The 26,320-nt window shown below is 40.1% G+C and overlaps 1 protein-coding gene across 1 annotated transcript in view; it reads left to right on the top strand.

Moving 5' to 3' along the window:
- ROS1 (ROS proto-oncogene 1, receptor tyrosine kinase) overlaps positions 1–26,320 on the top strand; it is a 95,955-nt gene that overhangs the window by 26,856 nt on the left and 42,779 nt on the right. The window contains exons 13-29 of the mRNA XM_034766886.1: positions 766–1,277; positions 1,963–2,175; positions 2,866–2,976; positions 4,010–4,191; positions 5,090–5,281; positions 9,847–9,947; positions 13,936–14,150; positions 14,481–14,644; positions 15,115–15,277; positions 16,555–16,817; positions 17,642–17,705; positions 18,852–19,054; positions 19,822–20,033; positions 20,598–20,887; positions 21,855–22,031; positions 23,510–23,727; positions 24,839–24,983. Of these exons, the coding sequence (XP_034622777.1) occupies positions 766–1,277; positions 1,963–2,175; positions 2,866–2,976; positions 4,010–4,191; positions 5,090–5,281; positions 9,847–9,947; positions 13,936–14,150; positions 14,481–14,644; positions 15,115–15,277; positions 16,555–16,817; positions 17,642–17,705; positions 18,852–19,054; positions 19,822–20,033; positions 20,598–20,887; positions 21,855–22,031; positions 23,510–23,727; positions 24,839–24,983 (3,425 nt within the window). The remainder of the gene's footprint in view (positions 1–765; positions 1,278–1,962; positions 2,176–2,865; positions 2,977–4,009; positions 4,192–5,089; positions 5,282–9,846; positions 9,948–13,935; positions 14,151–14,480; positions 14,645–15,114; positions 15,278–16,554; positions 16,818–17,641; positions 17,706–18,851; positions 19,055–19,821; positions 20,034–20,597; positions 20,888–21,854; positions 22,032–23,509; positions 23,728–24,838; positions 24,984–26,320) is intronic.

Raw genomic sequence — 26,320 nt, forward strand, 5'->3', positions numbered from 1 at the left:
CTCTTCAGAAACTGCCCCCTACCCCCTGGTTGGACAGACTGCCAAGCTTGCTCCTCTGTTATTCTTCAGCTTGCTCACTCCTCAACATGTTTGATTTGTTTCAGTCAGGGTATGAAGTCTTTCCAATGTGTGAAGTGTTTGGAGGCATTGTATTTTTTTTTTAAAGACATTGAATTTGTTCATCAAAACCATTGTTTGAATTTTAAATGCCTGTGTCTAACATTGGATCTATTATTTGAGTGCTCTTTTCATTATTTTTATCATTATTATTTGATAACTGTTATCACCTAGGAGCTCTAGTTGTGGATCAGGACCTCATTGTGCTAGGCACTATATAAACACAACAAAAGAAAGTCCTGCTCCCATGGGCTTATAATCTAAGTATAAGACAAGAGACAACAGATGGTTACCAACAGAGGAGGGTGAGAGCACAAGGAAACAAGAAGGCAATATTGATCAACATGATAGGCTCAGCACACCAACTTGACTGTTGTCAAGTTTTGTTAAGTTTTTCTTATATAAATCATGGGCCAAACCCTCAGCCGGTGTAAATCAATGTAGTTTTATTTTACATTGGCTGAGAATTGGGCTCCCTGTATTTAATTTTCATAGGATATAAATAAATATGAACCAAAATAATTTCCCTATATTTTTTTAGAAGGACAGGTGTGTCTCTGAGCCAATAGACCACTAAAATATCAGTGACTCATCTATATACTGTGTTGTATGGTGTAACTACTGTGGGCTGATTTGTTCCATTGTTAGGTATGTCTTTTATCTGCTGGAGGATGGAATTTATAGGGCAAACCTCCCAGTCAATCCTGGTCAGGTCCCTGAAGCTTTGCCAATTGTGAGAATCGACGCTCTGCAAGACTTTGTAATAAACTTCCTGTCCAAAAGACTAATTTACTTCAACAAAACTGATCAGTCCTTTGTGTCTGGTTTTCTGGATGGCTCAGAATTTAACATCCTGCGACCTCAAGTTTCATTTAGAGACATAGAGAGCTTTGTTTATGAGAACAATACTTTCATTGTCACAGACGGCAGGGCAGTTTTCCGTGAGGAGTTGTCTCCAACTGGGATCAAAGCCTTTAATGAATTTTTGGTGGATTGCGATTTTACCCAGGCCGATTATTTTGGATACAACAACTTGCTTTCTTATGGTGCGGCAACCCAGCCTTATCCTTTGCCAACTCATCCTCAGCTTGTCACAGTGCTGTTTGGATCAGACCAAGCTGTGATCTGCTGGAGACCACCTCAACCTACTATTGGAACCAGTAAGTTCTATTGTTCCATCCTAAAGGTCCAGTCCATGTTCCAGTGTACTTAATGGAAAGATCTTCCTGATTTTCCTTTCCCTGATGCTGGTGTAAATCAGAAGTGACTCTACTGTAATCTGTGGAGTTACATCAATATGAAACAGGTGTGAGAGAAAAACCGGGCCCAATAATTTACGATAAAGCTGCCAAAATTTTAAGCAAAGATTTACTGATAAAATAAAGAATACACCTGGACAAATGAATGGAAGCTTAATTGTGTAAGTCACTCAGTCTTTCTGTCTTGCAGGGTTTAAAAAAGGCTGCATCTTAAATCATGGGGTGTAATGACTGCAGTGTTGACTACTGCTATCACAGTACTGTCACACATCTACCGTAAGTCACACATGGTGGCTGCTGGCTGGCAAAGTCTACTATCAGCTCTACAACACACGCAAGTGTGTTTGAACCATGGTGCTAGAAGCACAGCTGGTGCTGTGAAGACTACCTGCCACTCCTGGTTAGGTTGTTGGGAAGGGCCTGAGGTACTACCATGGCACCAGGGACTAAAGCAGTACTAGTTTTTAATTTCTCCCTGGCTGATATCTCTGATATTGGTAGCTTTGAAATGGATCTCTAAAACTGCAGTTTTCCTGGCCTCTATTGAAGTTTCTTGTCCAATAATGTGATTGTCTGCACCGTTCAGGTCCTTCCGCCTGGCAGAACTGGACTTACATTGTGAAGGTATCAGCACAACATGGTGCTGATGAAGATCGGATTGTCTCCGATATCAGTGACACTAGGTTTACAATGAAAGGGCTGACTTACTCCACAGCATATCAGGTGTCAGTGAGAGCTCTATCTCCTGCTGGGGAAGGACCCTGGACAGAGTCTTTTAGGGGCACCACTTTAAAAGAAGGTAAGAACTACTTCACTGAGTAGTAAGGAGAAACTTGTCCTGTGCATACTTTCCACCTGTCAAGGCCTAGACCTGAAGAACACCAGGGGTTCAATCTTCTGCTGTGCCTACTCTTCACATAGTGACACGAGCAGCTGGGACCTCTTTTAAAGTGCCTGGGGAACAGTGAAAAGGGTGGCATTTGGAGACCACCAGTGGCAGGTGGCTGAGCATGGGTGCACCATCGGAAACAGTTGAGTATGCCCGTCACCATGTAATGAATGGGAGTGGGTGGCTTACTGGGGAAATGCAAAAAGCCCTCTGCAAGCATGTGTACAATGGCTCTAACCTGTACACTGTTGAAATATTTATTTGAACGTAGCTTACATAGAATAATACATGTGGAGAGGAAAGGAGGGGCTCATGGTTAAGTCACTGGAGTGAGGCTCGGGAGGTCTGGGATCAGTTCCTGGCTCCACCACAGATTTTGGGCTTTGGCCAAGGCACTTAATCTCTCTGTGCCTCCATTCCCCATCTAAAAATGGGTGTCACATACTTCTTTTTTTCTGAGCCTTTGTCTCTTTGCGTATTGAGATTTACTGTTCCTAGGGGCAGAGCCTAGTTCTTACTATGTTTTTGTACGGTGTGCCTCTGATACTGGTTGCTGGAACAGGAAAATTGCATAGTTACAACTTGATCATTGTTTCTCAGTTGAAGAAGAACCTTATATCTTGGCTGTGGGGGACGACGGACTTTGGAAGCAGCCGTTGGATAGTTTTGGGCCGGGAGTATTCTTCTCTCCTAATATAAGAAATGTCTCAGGTAAATACTGTCCAGGCTGAGTGTTCCTGTAATGGACCTGTCTGCATTGATCAGAGTTCCCCACATTGGATGAAAGGAACTGAAAGATGAGAACTTTCATCACATCTGACTAGACTTTGAATGTGCAGTGAAACAGTTTGAACTGAACTGAGTCTTGAGGCAGAAGCTCCTTGCACTCCCTGGGCTAGATTCATCCCTGGTGAAACACTGTGAACGTGAGTTACACTAGGGATGAATTAAGTTCCCTGGGTGTCTCTCTACAGCTGTGTAACCCCCAGTGTTACAAAGTAATGCAGTGCTATTGTAATCAGTAGGGCTACACTCATGAAAATGAGGTCAGTGTAGTAAGGTGATTGCTGTACATAAGATAGATCATGATGACGATCTCCCTATCAATTGAGTTTTAGAGCTGAGCTGTATCAATCCTTGTACATTGTTCCTGCATTTGTAGCAAGTTTGACTTGTTTCAGTCTTAAGGTATACACAACACCGTAAGTGTAGTCAGAGTACAGACACTGCACGACCCCTAGCATGGGTATAAATAGCAGTGTAGACAGTGAGGCACTGCTTGAGTGAGTAAAGACACACCTGAACCCCACGGTATATACCTTACACAGCTCTCTACATGCCCAAGCACTGCCTTCCCCATCTACACTGCTATTTTCAACAGTGTACTGTCCTGCTGCCTACCCGCTGCCAAAGCCTTTCCACACCATAATGGAAGGCTCTGGCAGCAGAGAAAGGCTCTGGCAGGGGGAGACAGTGGGGAAAAGGCTCTGGTAGCTCTCTGCCACCAGACTTTTCCTCACTGCCTCCCCCTGCCAGAGCCTTTCACTGCCACATCTAGCTACACACCACACTGTGGATGCATCCTGCCTTTTATGGTGGCATATAGCTACATGTATCTTGCATGCTGCCACTAATGTAGACAAGGTCTTGGTTGGTTGGATATTTTTAATTGTTCTTGAAAAAATTGTAGTTTTATTGACATATTTGACAAATAGCTGCTAGTATCCTTCTTTCTTGCTTCAAGACATGGACTGGTATAATGACACTCTCTACTGGAGCAACTCAACAGGGGAAGTTCATATGTGGTCACTGACTAGAAGAGCTGGTGCCATTGAGAAGTTTCATATATCTGACATCAGAAAAGCGAGGATAGTGGCCTTTGATTGGTTGGGTCAGTATTTGTACTGGGCTGGCAAAGCAAATACGGTATGTAAGAGTGTTACACTGAGGATGAACTAAAGTAATGAATAAGAAAGATCATTAAATAATATTTGGGAAGGTGTTTATTACCTCCTATAACTTGAACTGCTGTTGACCCTTTACTTTTATAGTAGATCGACTTGTAGCAATTACACCTTTCTTTCCATTGAGATATTTCCTTTTCCAGTTATGAAAGGGCTTGAGGTGAAATGTAATTATTAATTAAAGCCAGGATACTGACCTGCAGGTGCAAAATATACAAATAAAATATACCAACAATAGTTTCATAGCCGTAGTGCTCAGCTAAAGATTGCCAACTGAATCTCAGTTCATGAAGAGATGTACATTTGTATTTATCCTTGTATTATAACCTTGTATAGCAAATTGTAAGTGTTTTGTTAAATATAGGGGTGGATTTTCAGAAGTCATCTCTGATGTAGTACTTTGATATTGTGTGCCCAAATAGCTGCAAATGCATTCTGTGCACCCACAAATCAGTTGCTTAGCCATTTCAGTTGTATAAAATGGGTCTGCATTAAAAATGTAGTGCTAAGTTATGCAGTGCTATAAAATTGTACCTGTAATTACTTGAGTGCAAAGTTAGAGGCCCTTCTGAAAATGAGAACCACAGCTGTGCATAGTGAGTGCAAACTGGATGTGAACTCTTATCCACTCAGAAGGCTGGTGAAACAAGGACGATAAGCGGGATTAGAAGTTTAGTTTTTGCTTTTGTCACTTAATAGCAGATCCTAAATACTAATTTTGCATAATTCTTTATGTGATACTTTAAACACATGAGACTGAAATCAATAGCTGTGAAATAGTCGTATACATGTATTCAGATGCCTGTGGCTGATAACTGATGTGTGAGGAGTTACACTGTTTTCTCCCCGCCCACCCCCAGATCTACAGAAAATGTCTGCTGGTAGGACACACAGATGTTGTGGTGCATGTTGCATTCCTGGTGAAGGATCTTGTGGTCGATGCAATCAATGGCTATTTGTACTGGGCCACAACTTATTCAGTGGAAAGCACCAGACTGAATGGAGAGCACTACCTTATGTTACAAGAGCAGCCACGGTTTTCTGGTAAACAGGTGACTGATATTTTAAAAGGAGTGTTTTAGTGTCTAGCTGCATAGGATACAGTCAGTATTAGTGCTTGTCGCATCAAATATAACAACACGGCTTTCATTTGTTATTGGGTGTAACTTGTACTTACACTGTAATGGTTAATTCATACAATTGTTACTTTATTCATGGAGGTACAAGTTTGAATAACTGTATTTAACAATATTTGTGTTAATTGAGTTTTAAATTTCAGTGACTGCCATTAGAAAGTGACCATTTCCCTACTGCGATCACATAGAGTGTGTGCTAGTTTGACAGAGCGGTGGTATCTCAAAATAGCCTTGTACAGCAGCAACTGTTGGCAACTATTGACATTTCAATAATGACCAGTGTAGATCCTGAAGATCCTCAGCTAGTGTAAATCACCTGGGCTCCATTGAAATCCTGGCCTTGAGTGTTGAAAATGAGATTTAGAGCAAAATATTGTATTACCAGTTTCCTGCTAGTCATTTTGCCATCTCTACCCACACTGTATCCACTGTTTGGCTTTTGTGTCACAGCCAGTAACTAGACTATCACTCACATGAATTTTACCTGTCTGTAAGCAAGAAGATGGATAATGTGTTCTTCAGAGTTTCCCTTCCGTTCCCAAAATAGAATTACTCTAGTGGTTGGTTTTGACTCTTGCAAACAAATTAGTCTGACCATAGCAAGTTGTTACCTAAAAAGTAGATGAAGATCCTGATTCTCCATTGCTTCAAGGCAGCGTTTTACCATTTCCCCAGCTGATGTATCTGGCCATTTGAGGATTCCTTTTGCTTGAAGGGATTGTCAGTTGATACAGAGCCACAGTAGCCATTTCTGTGCCATCTGAGCGCTGAGGTAGCTGGAGGAAAGGCATTGTGACCTTATGCCCTCGGAAAACCCTGTCTGCAGAAATGGATCCTGGGGGACACTGGCAGTCAGTGCAGCCAGAGGACTGGCCCATGCTCATTAGCCCCAAGATTAGGGGAGTGCAAATTTGGCTCAAAGCTACCTTTCCAACCCCCGTTCTCAGCTGCATTGGGCACTTTTCAGGAGCAGCCCAGGATGTGGGGCAAATCTTTAAATGCACTGTTTTTCCCTATGAAAAGTCTTTGTGAACTAGCAGTCACATTTAGGTCCAGCACCATGAATATTTATCAGCACTTGGCTGAAAGCTGCCTTCTTTCATGACATGTGCTGAGTCACTCTCTTGGGAAAAAGTCCCTGTTCTCAGAGCTTGGATTAGTCATAGCCAAATTATCATTGAAGAGCTCAAGAATATCAAAAAAGGCAACCTGCAGTGGCATACATCTTAAATGTTTTCTTTAAAATGTATCCCTTCCCGATACAGCTTTTTCCTTAGGATTGTACAAGATATGCTCCCATCTTACACAGATGCTGCTCATTATCAAAGATCCGTTTTGAACTCCAGATGTTTCCAAATCCACTGACTTCTTCCTGCTGCCTTCATCACAGTTCCTGGAATCCTTAAACTTTTAAAAGTATTTTTCCTCTCCCTAGAGGGTAACCACTAACCAGCTGGGTTTCTAGGATGTAAAACTTAAATACTGGGCAGAACGGGTTTGTCCTTTTAAAGGTGACTAGCAATTCAAAAGTTCAGTTAATCTTATTGGGTCTTTTTTGTTACATCCAGTCTGTGTGAGAGGTCTCAGCTAGAACATCGAATGGCAAATTCTAATAGTACAAGTATCAGGGGGTAGCCGTGTTAGGAAGAAGTGAGGTTTTTACTCACGAAAGCTTATGCCCAAATAAATCTGTTAGTCTTTAAGGTGCCACCAGACTCTTTGTTCTAATAGTACAATAACCATATTATAATCCTAAATACTGAAGAATTAAGAAGTTTTTGCCACACAGAAAAATATTTCCATGGTGCAACGGATCAATGGTCCATCCAGTCACCTGCCTTACACCCCACCTTGGATGCTGGCCAGTGCTGACTTCTTTGCTGGAAGATGTCAACTTCCCATGCCCTGTAGTGCGCCTAACTGTATCAGATTTCTCCCTGGTGATCAGCTTCTGCTCTAACGCATAAGGATTGATAATTTCTACCTTAAAAATAATTGTTTCCGTTTGTTCTGCCCTTATCATCCATTTCTTTGAATTGTTGCAATAGCTCCCCACATCCACTTCAAGCTTCTCATCCTCGATGTCAAGGCCCTTGCCACAACTCTGCAGCTGCCTGCTTAGTTGTTGTTGTCATGTCACTCTGGTGGCCATTTCTGTGCCTTGGGTGTTACCACAATGCAAACAATATAACAGCTAATAATAATTATTATTGTCCCCTAGCTATTGTAACTGCAGATGGTAAATTTAGTTCTATGAATAACTAATTATTTGCTGAAATTTACTAAGCTTTTTTAAAAACAAAATGAATAGACTATTAAATAGGTCATTGCAAGATCTTCAACAAGCCATAACTATTCACCTTTTGGGCTTTAAACTTGAGTCTTGGAGTACATCTCTGATTTGGTATTTCACTGTGCAGGGCTGAGATGGCTAACTATTTTATCCAAAACTTAGACTTAGGTAGCACTTTATAACCCAGACCCACAGGTGGTGTATATTGGCATAGCTCCGTTGACTTCTGACTTACACCGGCTGTGAGGATCTGGCCCAGTATGTTCAAAACGCCATATAAACATTGATTAGTTAATCTTTACAATATGCTTGTGCGGTCAGTAAATTATAAAGGAGCAGCAAAGCATGCTGCATGCAGTATGTGCCAGAACCCTGCTGAGTACTGCCTCATGACATATAGTAAATCAAGGGTTATTTCAAGAGGCTAAATTTATGTTGCATCTTATGATATAGGGTTACATTGCAGGATAACAACTATACATCATGTTCAGAGATTAATGTCTGTCACACCATGGAAAAAATCTGTCTATTTTTGTAGCACATGAAAGGGGAGGTGTTAAATTACTGCATGACCCCTGAATATGAATAGTATACATTTTTCTTTGCTTTAATGTAAGTATTAATGGAGGGAGATGGACAAGCCTGAATTGGTGGAAGAAGGTAGTTGTGGTAAAGAGAAGGGGAGGGGAAAAGAGGAGCCCAAAATGGCTAAGGAACATAGATGTGGGACTGGGGCGCTCATGAGAGACAGGAAGACAAAATTTGATGTAGAATATGTCAGTGAGAGCAGGTAAGAGGAATAATGTATATACTCCAAATCTGACTACACACTCTCTCATACCAAAAGTATTTTTTACAAAGGAAATCTACAAGAGCAATAATTCAAACTTTGATTTTCTGACATGCAATATCAACAGGAATGTGATGGGAATTGCATGAGAGTATGCAATATGACATTTCTTTTTCTTTTCCTAATGCCAACATCTTTTGTATCTGATTAGTGAAGAGTAAAAGAATGGATGCTCCATTCACATCCATAATTAAATCTTAACTTTAAAAAATGACATAGACCTATTGCTTGACAAGAGAGTAGAGGTTGGGAAATGTCGAGGCAAAATTTCAGAGTGGTGTCAACCTTATCTCTAATTTTGCACTTGCAATTTTGTGTATGCAACAACTTGCAGGCACAATTAGTTGAGGGTTCACATGATAGAATTCAGCTACCTAATTTGTGGATGCAAATCTTATTTTCACTCACAAACCAGGTTAATAGATTCTTATTTCTATCGTTTGTGCACACAGTATTGCACATGCTGTTGACTGCAGGTATGAAATTATATGATTTGTTTGGAACATTTGGTCTAACTTAAAAAAAAACAACAACTTATTTTTGTGCAGTGTAGGTGAGAGTAGGGATAAGGGGCAAGAAGAGTCCTCTAATGTTTTTTTTCAGATTACTACTAAATACAAATGATGGCACGCTGCTCTAACTGAAATTTAGCTATTTTGAATGTAAAACTTAAATTTTTTTCAACTAATTAGCATATTATTTTCCATAAATAGTGAGCTCAGACTCTGTACAAGATGCCCTTCTTTTGATTGCCCAAAAGTGATATAGCTTATGTAAAATCAAACTGTAAAAACACAATTGGAGACTGTGAAATATTATTCTAAAGAGTGACACTGTTTTTCAGATTGGAAACCAACACAGTGTTTTGGACAGAGGACATTAAAATGCCAGAGGTGTTTATGCAATTTTAGGTATGGAAGGTTCACTAACTAACTGATATACTGCTACAGTAATATCTGAGCTACTCAGGTGCTACAGGGATGAGCAACATAGCAGATGCTTAGAAATATAATTAAACACTTTATATAAAATCCTCAGCTGCTGTGAATTGGTGTCACTCTGCTGACATCAATAGAATTATACTGATTTACACCAGCTGAGGATCTGATCATTTGTTTATTGTTCTCCCTTTTTATATTCTGTCTAATTTAGACTGAAAAATCATTGTGATAGAGACTTGTCTTTTTTTTTTTTTCTTTTCTGGTAAAGAGCCATTCTCTCCATGGTTCTGTATAATATAAACAACAATGATGCAACATATCTTTCAGAATTGAAGGGCTTTTTTCCATGATGTATTCGTTTTGTTCACTTTACTGATTGGATTTTTCTGTCTTGTAGGTAGTTGCTCTAACCTTGGATCTCAGTGATGGCTTCCTGTACTGGCTTGTGCAAGACAGCCTGTGCCTAAATCTGTACAGAGTATCACTTTGTGGAGAGAGGTAAGGGTATCTGTGTGTGTCTCTCCTCCTCTCCCCCTCTAAAATACATTGAACAATCAGAATTCCAGTGCATCCTTTCTTCTGTTTCTCTGCTTTCTAGACTGTAAGGGCCTCAAGGCAGAAACTCTTTATTTTTTGTATATTGTACTATGCTGAACACGTTGTTGGTGCTAAACAAATAATAAATAGGAAGAATTGATGGTCACTGTAGCTAATGGATAACTCTGTGTTGTGTTACCAGGAAGTTATTCGTATTTTTCATAGTGATAAAAACAGCATGGATATGGACACTTGATTCAGTTGAGGTCATACTCATCTTCATGTTGGACTTGTAACATTAGAAAATAAGTGGTTACAGTTTTCCATATTATCTTGAATCTGGATCATTTTTAAAACATGACATTTCTCAAATATCAAGGGCAGCAACTAATACTCCTTGCCCTGGAATCTGCAACCCTTACTCACATGAGCAATCAGTAGTCATATGGTAGTCCCTTTGACCCCCATGAATATGAGATGGGTGCATTATTCACAAATGGCAAAGCCACAAGTGAGTTCCATAGGTCACGGCAGATGAGTGTTGGTCAGCCTTTATATCACTTTACCATGCATTCTGCATGTGCCATGTATGCACAGGAAAACTACGTACAAAGGTTTTAAATGACGTTTTTGCATCCCTTTGTATGTAAAGCTTCTCTTGGGTACTGCAAGTCCAACTGTACAGGATTCAGAGTGAACCGCTAAAAATTACTTAAGTCCATTTCATGTGGAGTCTTCTGCTATCTCTAATCTACAAGCTAGGGGTGCGATCCCCTGGCTCGTCTACACCTACTCGTGCTAGCTTTCATTGTGGCATGGCTGAGCCGTGCCCAGTACAAACCCACCTGAAACCAGCGGACAAGTCCTTGGCACGGCTCAGCTGTGCTTCTGCTGCCCCTACCAGTGCTACTGCTGCCACACTGCTATTTAGACTTGTGCTAGCTCAATGACAGCTAGCACGAGTATGGGCACACGAGCTGGAGAATCACAACCCTAGCTTGTACTGTGGACATAGCCCTATATGGGATCAACTGAATTTTAAGATTGATCCCAGACTCACTGGTGGCCAGTGCACTGTGAACATCTCACAATCAAAATACATTGATTAGATTTAGTGTGAGGGGCTATACTTGCAATTCAGTTGTGAACCAGCTGCAAGGCATAAATCATCTACTTTGGTATTCCAGAGCAAAGAGAGTAGGAGTAATCAATCTTAATGGACCAAACAGCATGTATGAGCCTTTCAAATCTCTTTTGGATAGCATGTGTCAAAGCTGAAAGAGATTTCTAAGGTGGTAAAATGATGTGTTGGTAATGTATCTAATCTGTTGCCCAGAAGATAATTTGGGAGCAGAGAATACCTATAAGATTTGACATAGAAGTAGCATGATAGATCAAATCACCATACAGCTGGAAAGAAAGGTTAATAGATTTTAATAAAGAAGGGCAGATTACCCTGAAAACAATGCGCCAAATTCTACCTTGGGGTCTGATCCTGTTGCCATTGAAGCCAATGGCGTGTTTTCCATTCATTTCAGTGGGAGCAGAATTGGGCTCCTAATGGGAGCTGGAAATCCATTGTTTTACTGGAACTGTGAGGGAAGGGAGACCAATTTTCAAAATGTTCAGTTCTACATTTAGGTTCTAAAATGAGCATAGATAGGTACTGACTGGTGCACCATCTGATGGAACGGAGCTTCTGAGTTGGGCTTCCAAGTTTGGAGACTGGGCATAGAGTTGTATTTGTCATATGGAAATAATGTGGCAGTGCATTGAAGATTTGCCAAGAAAATTATTTGTGTGGCTGCTGATTGGCTGGTTGCGGATTACCTGTGAGTTATTTAGACATTTTAGGACTAGGTTAACTGTATTACATCAGCAAGAAAATGAAGTAGAAATTAGTGTCTAGGCTAATAAGAGCCTTTCCCAGAGGGCTAAACAAGGTCGACGTGGGACATTTACATCAAGTCTCCATTACCATTGGCCCTAACCCATGCAATGGATATGAAACTCTCTCTGTGACAGAGGAGGTTCGTACTGAGCCACTCTGCCAGGTGCACAGACAGATCTTGGCAGAAAGTTGTGGCTTGTTTGTCCTGAATGGATCACTGTACTTTTAATATTTGTTTTCTCTGGTAAGAGCGGGAGAGAGGAAGGGTTGGGAAACTGACCACTCTGCTGTGGCACCAAAAGCCATGCCTAATTCAGCAACTTCAGTTAAGCTTTCATTGCTCTTACCCTCTCTCATATATGTTTGTGGATGATGATGATCATCCTGGAGCCATCATGGCCTTCAGCTGGGAGGGGAACCTGCAGTTGGGTTTGGGGAGAATGCAGCATCTTTTGTGCCATGCCTAATATTAGAGTGGACTTCTTTCAGCTAGTGGAGACATCATCCCTTGGCTGGGCTCACTGAGTGGGCATCCGGACTGGTGCTTCATAGAATCATAGAATCATAGAATATCAGAGTTGGAAGGGACCTCAAGAGGTCATCTAGTCCAACCCCCTGCTCAAAGCAGGACCAATTCCCAGCTAAATCATCCCAGCCAGGGCTTTGTCAAGCCGGGCCTTAAAAACCTCCAAGGAAGGAGACTCCACCACCTCCCTAGGTAACGCATTCCAGTGATTCACCACCCTCCTAGTGAAATAGTTTTTCCTGATATCCAACCTGGACCTCCCCCACTGCAACTTGAGACCATTGCTCCTTGTTCTGTCATGTGCTTCTATGTGCTCTGTTGGCAGCAGTTGTACCAAGTGAGCTACTGGAAGAACCCCTTCAGCCAGCCTATAGGACAGGGGTGGGCAAACTTTTTGGCCTGAGGGCCACATCTGGGTATGGAAATTGTATGGCGGGACATGAATGCTCATGAAATTGAGGTTTGGGGTGTGGGAGGGGGTGAGGACTCTGGGGTGGGGCCAGAAATTAGGAGTTCAGGGTGTGCGAAGGGGCTCCGGACTGGGGCAGGGGGTTGGTGTGTGTGTGGGGTGGGCTCCAGCTGGGGGTGCGGGCTCTGGGGTGGCGCTGGGGATGAGGGGTTGGGGATGCTCTGGCTGGGACCGAGGGGCTCAGAGGGCAGGAGGGGGATCAGGCAGGAGGTGGCCAGGTGGCTCTGCGTGCTGCCCCATCCGCAGGTGCCACCCCTACAGCTCCCATTGGCTGCGGTTCCTGGCCAATGGGAGCTGTGGGGGCAGCACTTGGGGCAGGGGCAGTGTGCGGAGCCCCCTGGCTGCCCCTACGCATAGGAGCCGGAGCAGGGACATGCTGCTGCTTCCAGGAGCTGTGCGGAGCCACAGAGCAGGGCAAGCCCCAGACCCTGCTCCCCAGCTGGAGCTAAAGGGCTGGATTAAAATGCCTGAAGGGCCGGATGTGGCCCTCGGGCTGTAGTTTTCCCAGCCCTGCTATAGGAGCTGATCTAACCCTCTTTAAATTGGAAGTCACTGTCTGTATATCTTACAAGGCCATTGGGGAATTCCAGTGGAGTGCAGAGGCTGTGGTGCAGAAAATTAAAGGGAGAGAGCAGGACAAAAACGGTCACCTGTGGACAATGGCACACTAATCTAGGGGCCACTGTCAATCAAAGTGGGAGAATCATTTTCAGTTATACAAAAAAACAGGGATATCTTTAATAAATTATAACATACTGTCTCCTTTTGAATAAATTATAATATTTTAGCATAAACATTTACTTCATTTTAAAGGTGTCATCTTATAAGAGCTGAAGAAACAAAGTATTGTGTTTGGTGCTCCAGTGATGCATCAGACTAAGGAATGTTCAGTGGAGGGGTGGGGCAGGAATTGAAAGAAAACCTTTTTATTTGTTCTTATTACTTGTGTAGGGGGAAGGAGAACTTGAAGGGTAAAGTTTAAGGTATCAAAGTTTATTGCATAGATCCTTTTTTCCTTACAAAGCAAGTTGTAGCTTAGGTAATTCCATATTTATTTTCACAGTTGTGGTGATGCTGTAGTCACTGAATTTGCAGAATGGAGTTCTTCAGAAGTATCCCATAGTGCACTGCTATACTACAGTGGACGGCTGTTCTGGATTAATGGCTACCAGTTCATTACGACACAAGAAGTCAATCAGAGCGTTAGCATCCCCTTTTCGCAACCAGCAGAGTTTGCAGCTTTTACCCTTGCTCAGAGGTCTCTTAAACCTCTGCCAGGTATTTGATTTTCTGATCGACAGAACTTTAAAAATGTATCCACTGTCAGATTGTAATTCTTGGTTATTAACATCTGAGTGGGAAAAGATGTGAATACAAATATCTTGTTAATACATTTATCAGAATAGAGATGAATAACTTGTAACTATATAAACCAGTAGAAGCAGAATCAAATGATACTGATGTGGCCTAAACAAATAAAATCATTTTATTATTAATAATATACTAATGGAACTTAATGGAACTTGTGCTCATAAATCACGTAGGCAGATTTGTAAATTCCACCCATTGCTTATAATTCTTATTTTTTTCTCATTTTCTGGACCACAGGAAACTTTTCCTTTCCACCCAAAGTGATTCCAGATTCAATTCTAGAGTCTTCCTTTAGGATTGAAGGGAATTCTTCACATTTTCAAATCCTTTGGAATACTTCCACAACTGTGGAATGGGGCACTGTCTTCTACTGTGTGGAGTCCAAGGTTCTACAGACCAGGGTATTCATGAGATTCCTTCCCATTATCTGGAATTATTGCTTCTAGACAATGACAGTTATAAAAATAGACATATAGTCTGTGTTCTTTTATGCCATATTGTGCCTTGTGTATTTCTTTTATAGATATATGGACAGATCTTCTAACTCTTTAGAAGTTTGCTTGAATGACTTTGGTTTAACAACTAATCAGTGTAGACCACAATACATCTGTGACCACCTGAACCATAGTTATAAACTTCATTCGCACTTGATTTTAGCACATTTGATAAACTATTGTTACACTTGAATCAAAGGGGCAGATCCTCTGGTGGTGTAAATGGTCACAGCTCCATAAAAGTCAGTGGAGCTATGACAATTCAAAACAAGTTTATTCTCATTTTGGTATGGGTGTTTTGGAAAATCAAAGTTAAAGATCAGGAATGTTTACAAAGTTTTTTCTGAGAGGAGAAAAATGTTTTGTGCTTATTTTAGTTTGTGGATAGTGAACGGTGCCTGCCTCCTCAGAATCTGACTGTCCCATCCTACAAAGTCGAAGGGTTGGAGCCCTATATGCAGTTTGATTTTACTGTGACTCCTTATACGTACTGGGGGGAGGGACCTACGACATCCATATCCCTTCGAGCCCCTGAAGAAGGTACCGGACTTTCAAATCTCACTCCTAATGTTTAATGGGTATAGTAAGGCCTAGTTTATTTCAGGATGTTGGGCCTTTCTTAAGAGGTGTTATGTTACTTCCAGGGTTGAGTTGAGACGAATCACAGAGACTGCAGATACACATTCTTGAATGTCTTTGACAATCCACTGTTACACGTGCATGCACGCAGACATTTGAGCAGACAATACACGGTGATATCCACTCCCTTGCCTGTGATTTTAAAGATTGATTAACTGAAGTTTATTATGAAATGATCAGTAAAATCCTGCATATAATACTTTAGACAGTTGTTTGAGTTTTTAGAAATGGTACTCATTTTTTACTTCGTAGGTGTCTTATTTTACTCAGGTCAGGTCAAAGATGAATCAGTTAAAGGGACACTTGGCAATATAATTACTGTAGAATTAACGCATCTGAACAAAGCACAGGGAAAAACTGTTTGGTGCAATATTTCAGTTTCACAGAGTTTGAAAGACTGTGGGTCAAATGCTCTGCTCTGTGTAAGGGTACGTCCAGACTACCCGCCGTATCAGCTGGTAGCGATCGATTTATTGGGGATCGATATATCGCGTCTCATTAAGACGCGATATATTGATCCCCGAACGCGCTCCCCGTTGACTCCGGAATTCCACCGGAGTGAGTGGCGGTAGCGGAGTCGAAGGGGGAGCTGCGGCCGTTGATCCCCACCATGTGGACCCCAGGTAAATCGATCTAAGATACTTCGACTTCAGCTACGCTATTCACGTAGCTGAAGTTGCGTACTGAGCTCGATCCCCACCCAGTGTAGATCAGCCCTAAGTGATGTAAATAAGGACAGCTCCACTGACATTAGCGGAGTTCTGTTGTATAGAATAGTGCCAATTGTGTGGATTTTTATTGATCAAGCTAAAATCAAATACACATGTGACAATGAAAAACACATAGCAGTCACAGTCATAGCTAGGGAGTTTTGGAAGTAGCTAGTGGAACTGTCTTACCATTAGAACACACACTCCATGCCTTCAATACCTATTTATTTAATGAAATATTCACATTTCTACCTTAAAATCAAATAGTTTTTAAAGGACAATTTTAGGCTGAAGAATGAATTGCACAAGTTGCTGTATTCAAGTCTGAATGTTTTTTTCCCTCTTTTTAGCAGCCTAGGTGCCTTAAACTAATCTGTAGAGCCCAGGCTCAGGGATAAAAGCAGGGGTTATCAAACATTATATTTTAACACAAGTTCTTTGCTTTGTTTCTGTGTATTTTTAATACAGTTCCTTCAGCCCCTGAAAATCCCAGAATATACGTGTCACATGATGGTACATATGGCGGCAAAGAGAGAGCTGTAGTGGAATTTAGGTGGAATAAACCTAGGAGAGACAATGGAGCATTAACAAAGTTCAGAATTTACTATCAAATAGTAAATCAAAGTGGCACCAATGAGACTTTTACAGAATGGAATATAAGCAACATTGCACCCTCTCTGATGTCCTTTTCGCTCAAGGATGTGCTTCCCAGGCTGACAGTGAAGTTTCAGGTATGGAAAATTAATCAGGTGATGATCTGGTTATTTGGTGTTATAACCATGACAAGATGTAGTGCTTTGTTGTGCCTGTCAGTGTAATGTGGAGAGCAATACTGCTTTACCTCTCATAACTATTACGCAGGCTTGGAGTGGCCAAAGGAAAATTTCCCATTTTCCAAAACCCTGGTAGCAGCAGCAGGTTAAGTACAGATCCTACTGAGTTGTAGCTCTGAATCCTGGGCTGGCTGAGGGTCAAAGACCCAACAGAACTTAGTTCCACGGGTCAAGGACAGCCCCCACCACTGAAGAAGCATGAGGATTCAGATGATGTCTGGTACCAGCTGGCCTCTGATGACTCATGTTTAAATGTAGCATGGCATTGTGTTTTTCATTATGAGGTGAGAACTGAGACGCCCATAATGCGTGATTTGGTAATGCATTAAATTCAAAACACAAAGGGCCAGGCGAGCTGTGCTGCATCCTAGTCCAAGGATGAAGCAGCTGGGCCTGCTGGAGAATTACAACATGAAGCAGCAGGAGAAGTGCTTCCAGACCTCTTATCTGAAATGAGAAAAGCCTATCTCCTTTGCTTGGGGACCTAGAAGTGGTTGGTAGACACAAGATGAACTATCATTGCCCAGACCACCTTTGGAAGCCCCGCTTCACTCCAGTCCCTGATCCAGCAAAGCACTTAAATGTATGTTTAAATTTAAACACATGAGCAGTCAGTGGAACTACTCATGTTCTTATTGTTAAGCACGTGCTTTAGTGCTTTCTGAACTGGGGCCTTAGTGGACATTGCTACTGAATATTTCTCCTGTTCCATTTATCTCCAGGTGCAAGCCTTCACATCAGCAGGTCCAGGACCGCTATCTAATATAGCAGAAGCTAAGTCATCAGGTATCAATATTCAGCTACCACCTCTTGCAATCCAAATATTAATGCATGGTGGACTCAATAGTACAGGTGTTTGGTAATGAGATATGGAGCCTTTTACTACTAGGATGATGGTTCAAATATAGCTTGGATTGGCAGTAGCCATGGATGATTTGTGCAAACAGCCACAAATTTATATTCTCTGTATGAAGACAAATGTCACATACTGAGCCCTAGCCACTTCCCATGGTAACAAACTAGGACAATTATTTGAACTTTTCATTGGGCTGTTGCAAAAAATTCATAGCTGCAAACGAGACACTTAGCTAGTTTAATAGCACATGTGTAGTGTGGGGCATTAGAACCCATGACCTGCATCAAAAATCCTAAATCTCTACCCTTTGAGCGAACAGAGATTATCCATTAGCTGTTGCTAGTATCTAGGCTTACACTTTGTATGCAGTCCACTAAAGGATGACATAATCACAAACAACGAGCAGCTATGACGCTCCATCCGGTAAAAGGCAGTATAATACACCCATCATCCAGCACATTATACTGTGTTGAAACTAATACAAATGTTACCTTGAATGGCACCTTTGTGTACTTGCAGCTCTCAGCTGTAAAAGTTCCTGTGTAGATATTGTTATTCAGTTAGTCCCAGTTCCCCTTCTGGTTGAAATTATGCAAGCAACAATTGTGTTAAACTCCAGAGTGGTTAGGACAGTTCCCTCACAAAAAGAACAGGAGTACTTGTGGCACCTTAGAGACTAACAAATTTATTAGTCTCTAAGGTGCCACAAGTACTCCTGTTCTTTTTGCGGATACAGACTAACACGGCTTCTACTCTGAAACAGTTCCCTCACAGTTTCCCTGGGCACTGTGAATTGGGATGCTTTTCTGAAAACTGTACTAGCTGAATCACATTCTAGGCTATCTCCTGAAGTTGTCTAGGAAATTATTGTAGAACATGGTTCTTAGGGTGGGGGGAAGGCCGTGATGCGAAACCATCCTAAAAATATGCTTACATATTTGTGGCTAGTGCAGTTTCAAACACAGTTTGTGCAGGGCCCTTGTTAATTTTTGTTTAGTACCTGACTTTATCATGATGAATGAACATTATTGTCAGAGAGTTTGGTATCAGTTGTTCTGTTTCATTTCCCCTTCCAGATTTTTTTCCAGTTCCAGCTCTCATAACTATTTCTGCCAACAAGATGGTCTTTACTGACATAGACAGAAATCAGACCATCCAGAGTCTTTCAGCAAAAGGAGATATAAAGGGTGTCTGTTACACTGCTAATGACGAGACAATGTATTATAGCCAGGAAGATTCCCTTTTTCTTCTGAATATACAGAATAATTCCAGGCTTCAGGTATTCTATTGTGTATTTCCTTGTTTGAAAGGAACATGTAAAATATGCATATTGTTGCAGTTATTTTGGGACCCGCTATGTAATGAATTAGAGCCCAATTATAGTATAAAAACTGAAAAGAGAAGCCTGACAAACAAATCACTTTTAATGGGGAAAACAGCATTAGAAACATGGCCCATTCTGCTTTAATTATTGCTAGCTTGTATGAGATGCTTAGTATAATTTGTAGACAACTGGGTTATTTGATTTTTAGTAATATGATAAAAATCGTCATCCGGTCTGGAAAAATCCATTTTATCTGTAGTTGTTAGAGCTGGTTGAAAAGTTTTTCTGTGGAAAGTTTTCCTATAGAAAATATGGCTTTGTTGAAACTGAAATTTTTTGCTGGAAAATGTCAAAACTGATTGAAAAAAATTTTTTTTTCCAACAAGAGATGTCCTGATGATAATTTTCATTTTGTATCAACATTTTGAAATAAAACAATTTTTCATTTCAACATAAAATGGCTATTTTATTTTATTTTATTTTATTTTATTTTTTGATTTAAGAAAACCAAAACAACATGTTATGTTGAAATGTTGTTTTGAAATGACAACTTTTGCTTCTGTCAAAAAAGTCAAAATTTCTCATTTGATGATTTTTTTGGTATTTTGACTTTTTGTTATGAAAGGAAACAGAAACTATTTTCTAAATGTCCACATTTCCTGGGGGATTAAAAATTCTACTTTCTGAACTGATGTACTAACTGTTTTCTTATTTCCCTTAAGCTTTTCAAACATGAATTTCTCCGCAATGTCACAGCTATTGCAATTGACTGGATTGCAAGACACCTCTTTGTTGCCTTGAAAACATCACAGAAAGGAACTCAAATATTTATTATGGATCTTGAACTCAAGGCAAAATCCCTTAAAATGTTGAATGTACAGTCAAGTAACAAATACTTGACTATATCATCTCTCTCAACATATCCTTTCTTGAGGTATGGTATGAAATGACTGATAACTTTTGTTTTCAATTTAATTGAGATACAGCAATTTAAATAAATTAATAGTTTTTTAAAGCCAGAAGGGAACATTGTGATCATCTAGTGTGACCTCCTGCATAACACAGGCCATAGGAATTACTGGGTGAAACTCTGTCTCCACAACTTCTGGTTGAGCTAAAGTATATCGTTTAGAAAGACATCCATTCTTGATTTAAAAACTTCAAGTATTGGCTCTACTGACATGAAACTCCATTTATAGTGAAGCAAAATGGAAGTCGGTAGCTAAATTAAAATTTTCTGCAATCTGCACATTGTAATTCTGGCCATAGAGGACCTCTGTTTAAAGATGTTCTGTTTAAAAGCAAACAAAACAAACCCAAACACAAATAGACAAAAAACAACAAAAAAAAAACCTGACACCACTCTGAGGGAATTCCATTGTATTTACCCTACAATAACTTTAATGATTCTATGGCTGTATTAATTCATTAGACTGTATTTAAGGTAGGTTGCCTGGAGCAAGATTTTCTATTGTAAATGATACATTTTGTTTGATAGTCGTCTGTACTGGATGGAAGCCTTTGATTCGGGCCACTGGATATTTTATTATGATATCGTGAATAATACCATGCACCGCATTTTGGGACACTCACCTTTAGAACATCAGACAAGAAGAAGCTACTGCAGTTGCAATGTGACGGAAACAGACCTCGGAAGAGCAATGACTGTAGCTATGTCTGACTCCAAGACATCCCATATTTTCTTTATCAAAGGAAGGGATGAAATCTGGGCCTCAGATTTAGATGGATGCCACTGCTGGAGAGTTATCAATGTTCCTAGTCTTCAAGGTGAGATCTCTCTGATGCGTTTTTTAATTCTCAGTCTGTTCCCTACTGTTCTGTCAAAGAATTTACTTTTCAGCAAAAATAATGCAATATTCATCATGGATTTTCTCCACAACATTAACAACTTTGAAGTGAAGACAGAAAAAAGAAGTCTACATCTGAATATTTAGTTATGCTTGCCATTGTAACAGAGCAGGGGAAAGAACAGTGTGGGATATTTGCAGGAATTATTGTTTCCCATTAAATCATCAGTCAGATAGACAAAGTATTGCATCAACTCCTGCTGCTTGTCAGTGGACGCCACTGTATCTACCACATTGTCACATTACGTAGAGAGGGTTTAATATTGTTGACAGAATTTGTGTGCCTCCTTCCCGCAACCAAAAAGATATGCCAGAGGGTAATACCGGCCTCAGTGTCTCCCTTCTCAGCATCAGGGGAATGGCTTGAATGTGGTGACGGTGTTCCATGCACAGTTTTCAGCCTGGTCTAGACACTGTAGCCAAAGAGACTTGGCTAAAAATCTCCTATTACAAAAGGGTCTATGGGATGTGTAGTGTTCCTGCTGCACAGAACGGTTGCTGGTTTTTAACATCTCATCTTGGAAGTGAGGGATCATCTCCTCCTTAAGAGAGGGATTCCATTCAAGGTGAATGATAAGCCACAATTTTGTGTTCTATAATTACTGGTGTTTATCATCATTGAATTACACTTCCTGTAATTAATCTTAACCATAATAATTGGATAAGAAGAGAAGGCATCAAATCTACAGTTTGTTAAAGAGGTAAATGTTTCACTTTTAGGAGACATGTCAGAAAATGTCAGAAGTCTCCTCCTAAAAAAGCTTGCCAAAGACTCAGATGCAAGTTAAATGCTCAACTCATTTTGACTTTCAGTGGGACTGGGTATCTAACTGCACTTTTGCCTTTATTTTTATTCTGAAACATAACTCTGTAATATTTTTCTACAGACATGACCATTGGTAGTTTGACTGTCGACAGACAGTTTATATACTGGAGTGTTGTAACAAAAGACTATGCGGCAATTTATCAAGCAAATAAAGAAAGCAAACCCCTCTTCTTTCAGGAAAGAGCCCATGAACAGGTGCAAATCTTAGCCTACAGCACAGCCATGCAGCCCTACCCAGGTAGCAGGTTTTTAAAATTTTAACATGTCTTTTTAAAATCATTTATTTGGATTGTAAATTATTCTAAAAGTGTTTATCTAAAATTTGCCACCTGACTGCAGATGGATTTCAGAGGAAAATGATTTAGATACATAGGACAGTGCAATAGATTGTAATACAATGCCAGTTCTAGAAGGTAGAATGAAAGCTAAGAACTGGACGGATGTTGCATCGTGTCAGAGTGCATCATAATAATAGATGCTGCATACATTCCATGAGCATGGGATGTGAGTAGTGGAGAATACCTCTTCAAAAGAATTTGGAATCTGCAGGTCGTACGAAAAGAAGTGATTTACAATAGAACCACAGGAAACCTGTAAGTGTGGCATCCTGAAGACAGTGTGATGACTCAAAGTAGAATTGTGAGAGTTAATTAGAGAGCATGAACACTACTAGTGAGCAGAGGGATGAAAAAAGTTAGTGTGAGAAAACATCACCGCAAATGAAAATTAGACTTTGCCCTGCAGCTCTTCTTCTGCTATGACAGGCAAATTCAGTCTAATCTAGCTATAGTGCGCTCGTCACCATAGTAACTAAGGGCCAGATGTTCAAAGGTATTTAGGTGTCTGTTGGAATTATTATTTATGCAGGGTATTGCCATGACACTAATTTAACCATAAATTCCTTAATTAAATCCAAAGGCTACAATTGCTCTAAACGTGCCTAAAAAGCTAAATAATAAGTAATTTACTACATCCAAGCGGTAACAAAACATTTATAAGCATTGGATCAAGATACTTACAAAAGGGCTGACCCAGGGTGCTTAGACCCATATTGGTTGGCTCCAGCTTGGTCAGGCAGGTATTAGCAATGAAACCTTGAAAGGGTTTACTTTTTTTACACCTCTTAACAAACAAGTGAAGTCATTGACAGTTATTGGACTTTAGTTAAGGCCAGATGAAGGAGTTTCTTATGTAGCCAATTATTTACTGTACCTGGTACCCAGTTAATTGTGTTATTTCTATTACTTCAGCTCAAACCTTAAATAAGATAACACAGGTATTTTGAAGGCTCACTACAACTTTAACACAACAATTCTTCCTTCTCATCATATTCTCTTTGGTCAAATGTTGTGGGCCTGTTGCTCATGCTAATATCCCAACTCAATTTCATACCATAGTTCACCCAAATCTAATGTGGGCCTATATTCCTACAGCGCCTAACGATGCACCTAAATACTTTTAAAAATCTGTCCTTGAGTAACTTACAAAAAAATAAACAAATCCTTCTCTTTGAAAAAAATTATTTTTACTGGCTGCAAAAAATGAACCCAAACTATTAAATTCAGACTTTTTTCTTTATCTGTTTATGAAACCAGAGAAAAGATAGTATTTACTAGTTATACTTTCTGTTGCTAAAGGCAGTAGGATCACATCTATAATCTGGAGTGTCCCTACAGCTGTTATACTTCAGAATGTTTTCTCTCCCATCCCGTCTAGATAAAGGATGCCTGACTCTAGCTTCAAATGCTGAGAAACCTACTATTCTTAATATTACAAACACCAGTTTTACAGTAAGCTTACCGCCTGTCAAAACACAACTTCTGTGCACTGGCATAACTCTCCCTACTTCAACATACCTGGTGTACTATGGAAAAGTTACTAATGATGGCAGGAGCTCAGCCCGCTGTTTGTCTGGCCTACATTGTACAGTAATGGTAAGACTATTTTGGAGCAAAAACTTGCATGGCATCATTTATGAAAAGGTGATTCCATGACACTTCTAAGTATTTGATATTCCATTATGAAACCTTGTTTCCACAGACAGACACTACTATGTATTAATTTCCCACTCCATAAAACCATGCCACCTTTTCTGTATAACTCTTCTTGGCAAAAATGGTAGCTTCCCTGGCTTTCTGTAACATAATTTCACACAAGAGGACTCTCTGACATTCTACTTTCTTAACATTTCCTTGCTAAAGCTCATTTGAAGGGACCCTTCAGTTTCTACTGCTCAAAAGCAGGTTGTGGATGTAATTAATCTATTTAAATAACCATTGAGACCAGTTTGATTTGGTATCTTAGTGTGCTTGCCATAGGAAGTGAGTGTCCTTTTGCGCTCTCTCTCTTTTTTTATTTTTATTTTTTTTTTTGCAGTTGCTATTTCTAATCCCCCTGACAGTCGCTGAACAATATGGTTTTGTAGCTGTAATTATTGCACTTAGCTCTTGGGCCAGTGCCTGCTGAAATCATGAGAAGATTTCCATTTATTTCAGTGGAGGCTGGATAAGATCCCTAGCTCACATCTTTATAATACCATGAAAATGACAAAACATTTTCTGGGATGGAAGAAGTTCATTATCTGTGCATAAAATGATACAGTTTGATGATTCCTTGGTACTTTACATGGAAGGAGTTGCGGGTCTCAGTCACAAAAACATCATTACACTTGGCACTAATTAACTGAAATCCTTGTTGGCAATCTCAGTAGAGAGGCCAAGGATTAAAATGGCTCAAAAACAGACATACCCTAGTGCATTCCTAGAAGTGACCCACCAAAATCAGGATTAAAGACATTGCTCAGTTGCAGGACCATGACATGTGTTGTGCCTGATCTGTTAGAGATGTTAACATTCTAATGCCGTCAATCTGGCATCTTTCATGATCCTTAAATTTATTTTTAGGAAAAAGTCCTGCGATGTTTCGATTTTTGTCCTATGTAATTAAATCATATGTTCCCATTTCATTGCCAGATGCTTGTTTGGACATACAGTGCTTTATTTTCTAAAAGTATTTATTGTCTGTGATTCTGCCTCTTAATTACAGGAACTTCAGGAAAATATAGCACTTATTGAAGGCCTACAGCCATTTTCAAGTTATGTGATACAAGCTGCTGTGAAAAACTATCATTCAGATTCTTCTGAGCAGCCACTTTGGGGGAAAGAGACCATTGGCACAACTCTTTATGGAGGTGAGTTTTAGGCTCTACTCTGACTTTTGGGCCTAATTCTAGTCTCACTTAGGCAAATGTAACTCTGTTGACTTCAGTTAGAGTTATTTCTGAATTACATCAATGTAAGCAAGAGCAGAATAAGGCCTTTTAGCTTTAATTATTTATCATCTGCTAGAGAGTTTGGAAGTGTCTGCTCAACATTTAATCTACTCAGACCTGCGCAAAAGGCTGGAGGTCTAACAATATAAATAGGGTTTCTGAGTTTTAACCAATAAACAGCGATAAAACACACCGATATAACAGCAAAAAAACAAAATCGGTGTTTATCCAATAGACACCAGAAAAACACCAGAAATGGTTACGTGGATCTAAGGGCTTGTCTACATAAAGCAGTACTGTGAGCTAAGGGGATGTAATTTCCAAAGTGCATGAACGTGGTGCACATTAATTGGTCTGTGTAGACTCTGCTGGTAAGCACTAAAGATTCTTTTGAGTGCTTTAACGTAGTGCTGTTTTAAACTGTATACTATGTGAAAGCACACTACAGAACATTACAAAGGGATTACTTATTTTGCTATATACTACTGTAATGAGTAATGCATATAATTACTCATTGTGGTATATACAAAGAAAAAGTCCTCAAAACCCCGATTTGTGGACATCTACATAAAACTAAAAAATTGCTAAAACAAAAAAACCTTGAAAAATAGGGTGACCTGATAGCAAGTGTGAAAAATCAGGACGGGGATGGGGGGGTAATAGGTCCCTATATAAGAAAAAGCCCTGAATATCGGGACTGTCCCTATAAAATTGGGACATCTGGTCACCCTATTGAAAAATGAAATTAATAACTCCTGAAAAACTGAAGCCCTAAATATAAACCTGTGAAATATCTGAGTCCATAGGGAGTGATTCATTAATGCTCTGGCTTGTTGACTTCCTGAGAAGGCATAAAGCAATAGCTAAACAACTGCAGTGATTCTGTTTGACTGAGGCAGCATTTCAAAATAATTTAATGTGTGTGCAATATGAAGTCTTTTTTCCCCCCAAGAATCTAACTTCCACACTGCTGTCAGAATGTGTGTGTTTCCTGACTTTTTGTTCCTAGTTTTCTGCATGTGATTAACAGTTTTATTAAAGCTTGGAATTAAATCAGCTGCTGTCAAAGCTTCTTCGTGTTCCTAGCATATTTAACAGCACGTTAGAACTCTGGGGATCCTCTCTGTCTTCCCATTGTTTCTATGTCAAAATGAGTGAAGCTTGAATCAACCTTTACATCCCTGCAAATACAGAAGAGGGGGAAAATCAAAGGAAACAGAGCTAGGAAAAATAAATGCTTTGGTCTTGCCACTGAG

Source organism: Trachemys scripta, chromosome 3, assembly GCF_013100865.1.
Source record: "Trachemys scripta elegans isolate TJP31775 chromosome 3, CAS_Tse_1.0, whole genome shotgun sequence".
Classification (NCBI taxonomy): Eukaryota; Metazoa; Chordata; order Testudines; family Emydidae; genus Trachemys; species Trachemys scripta.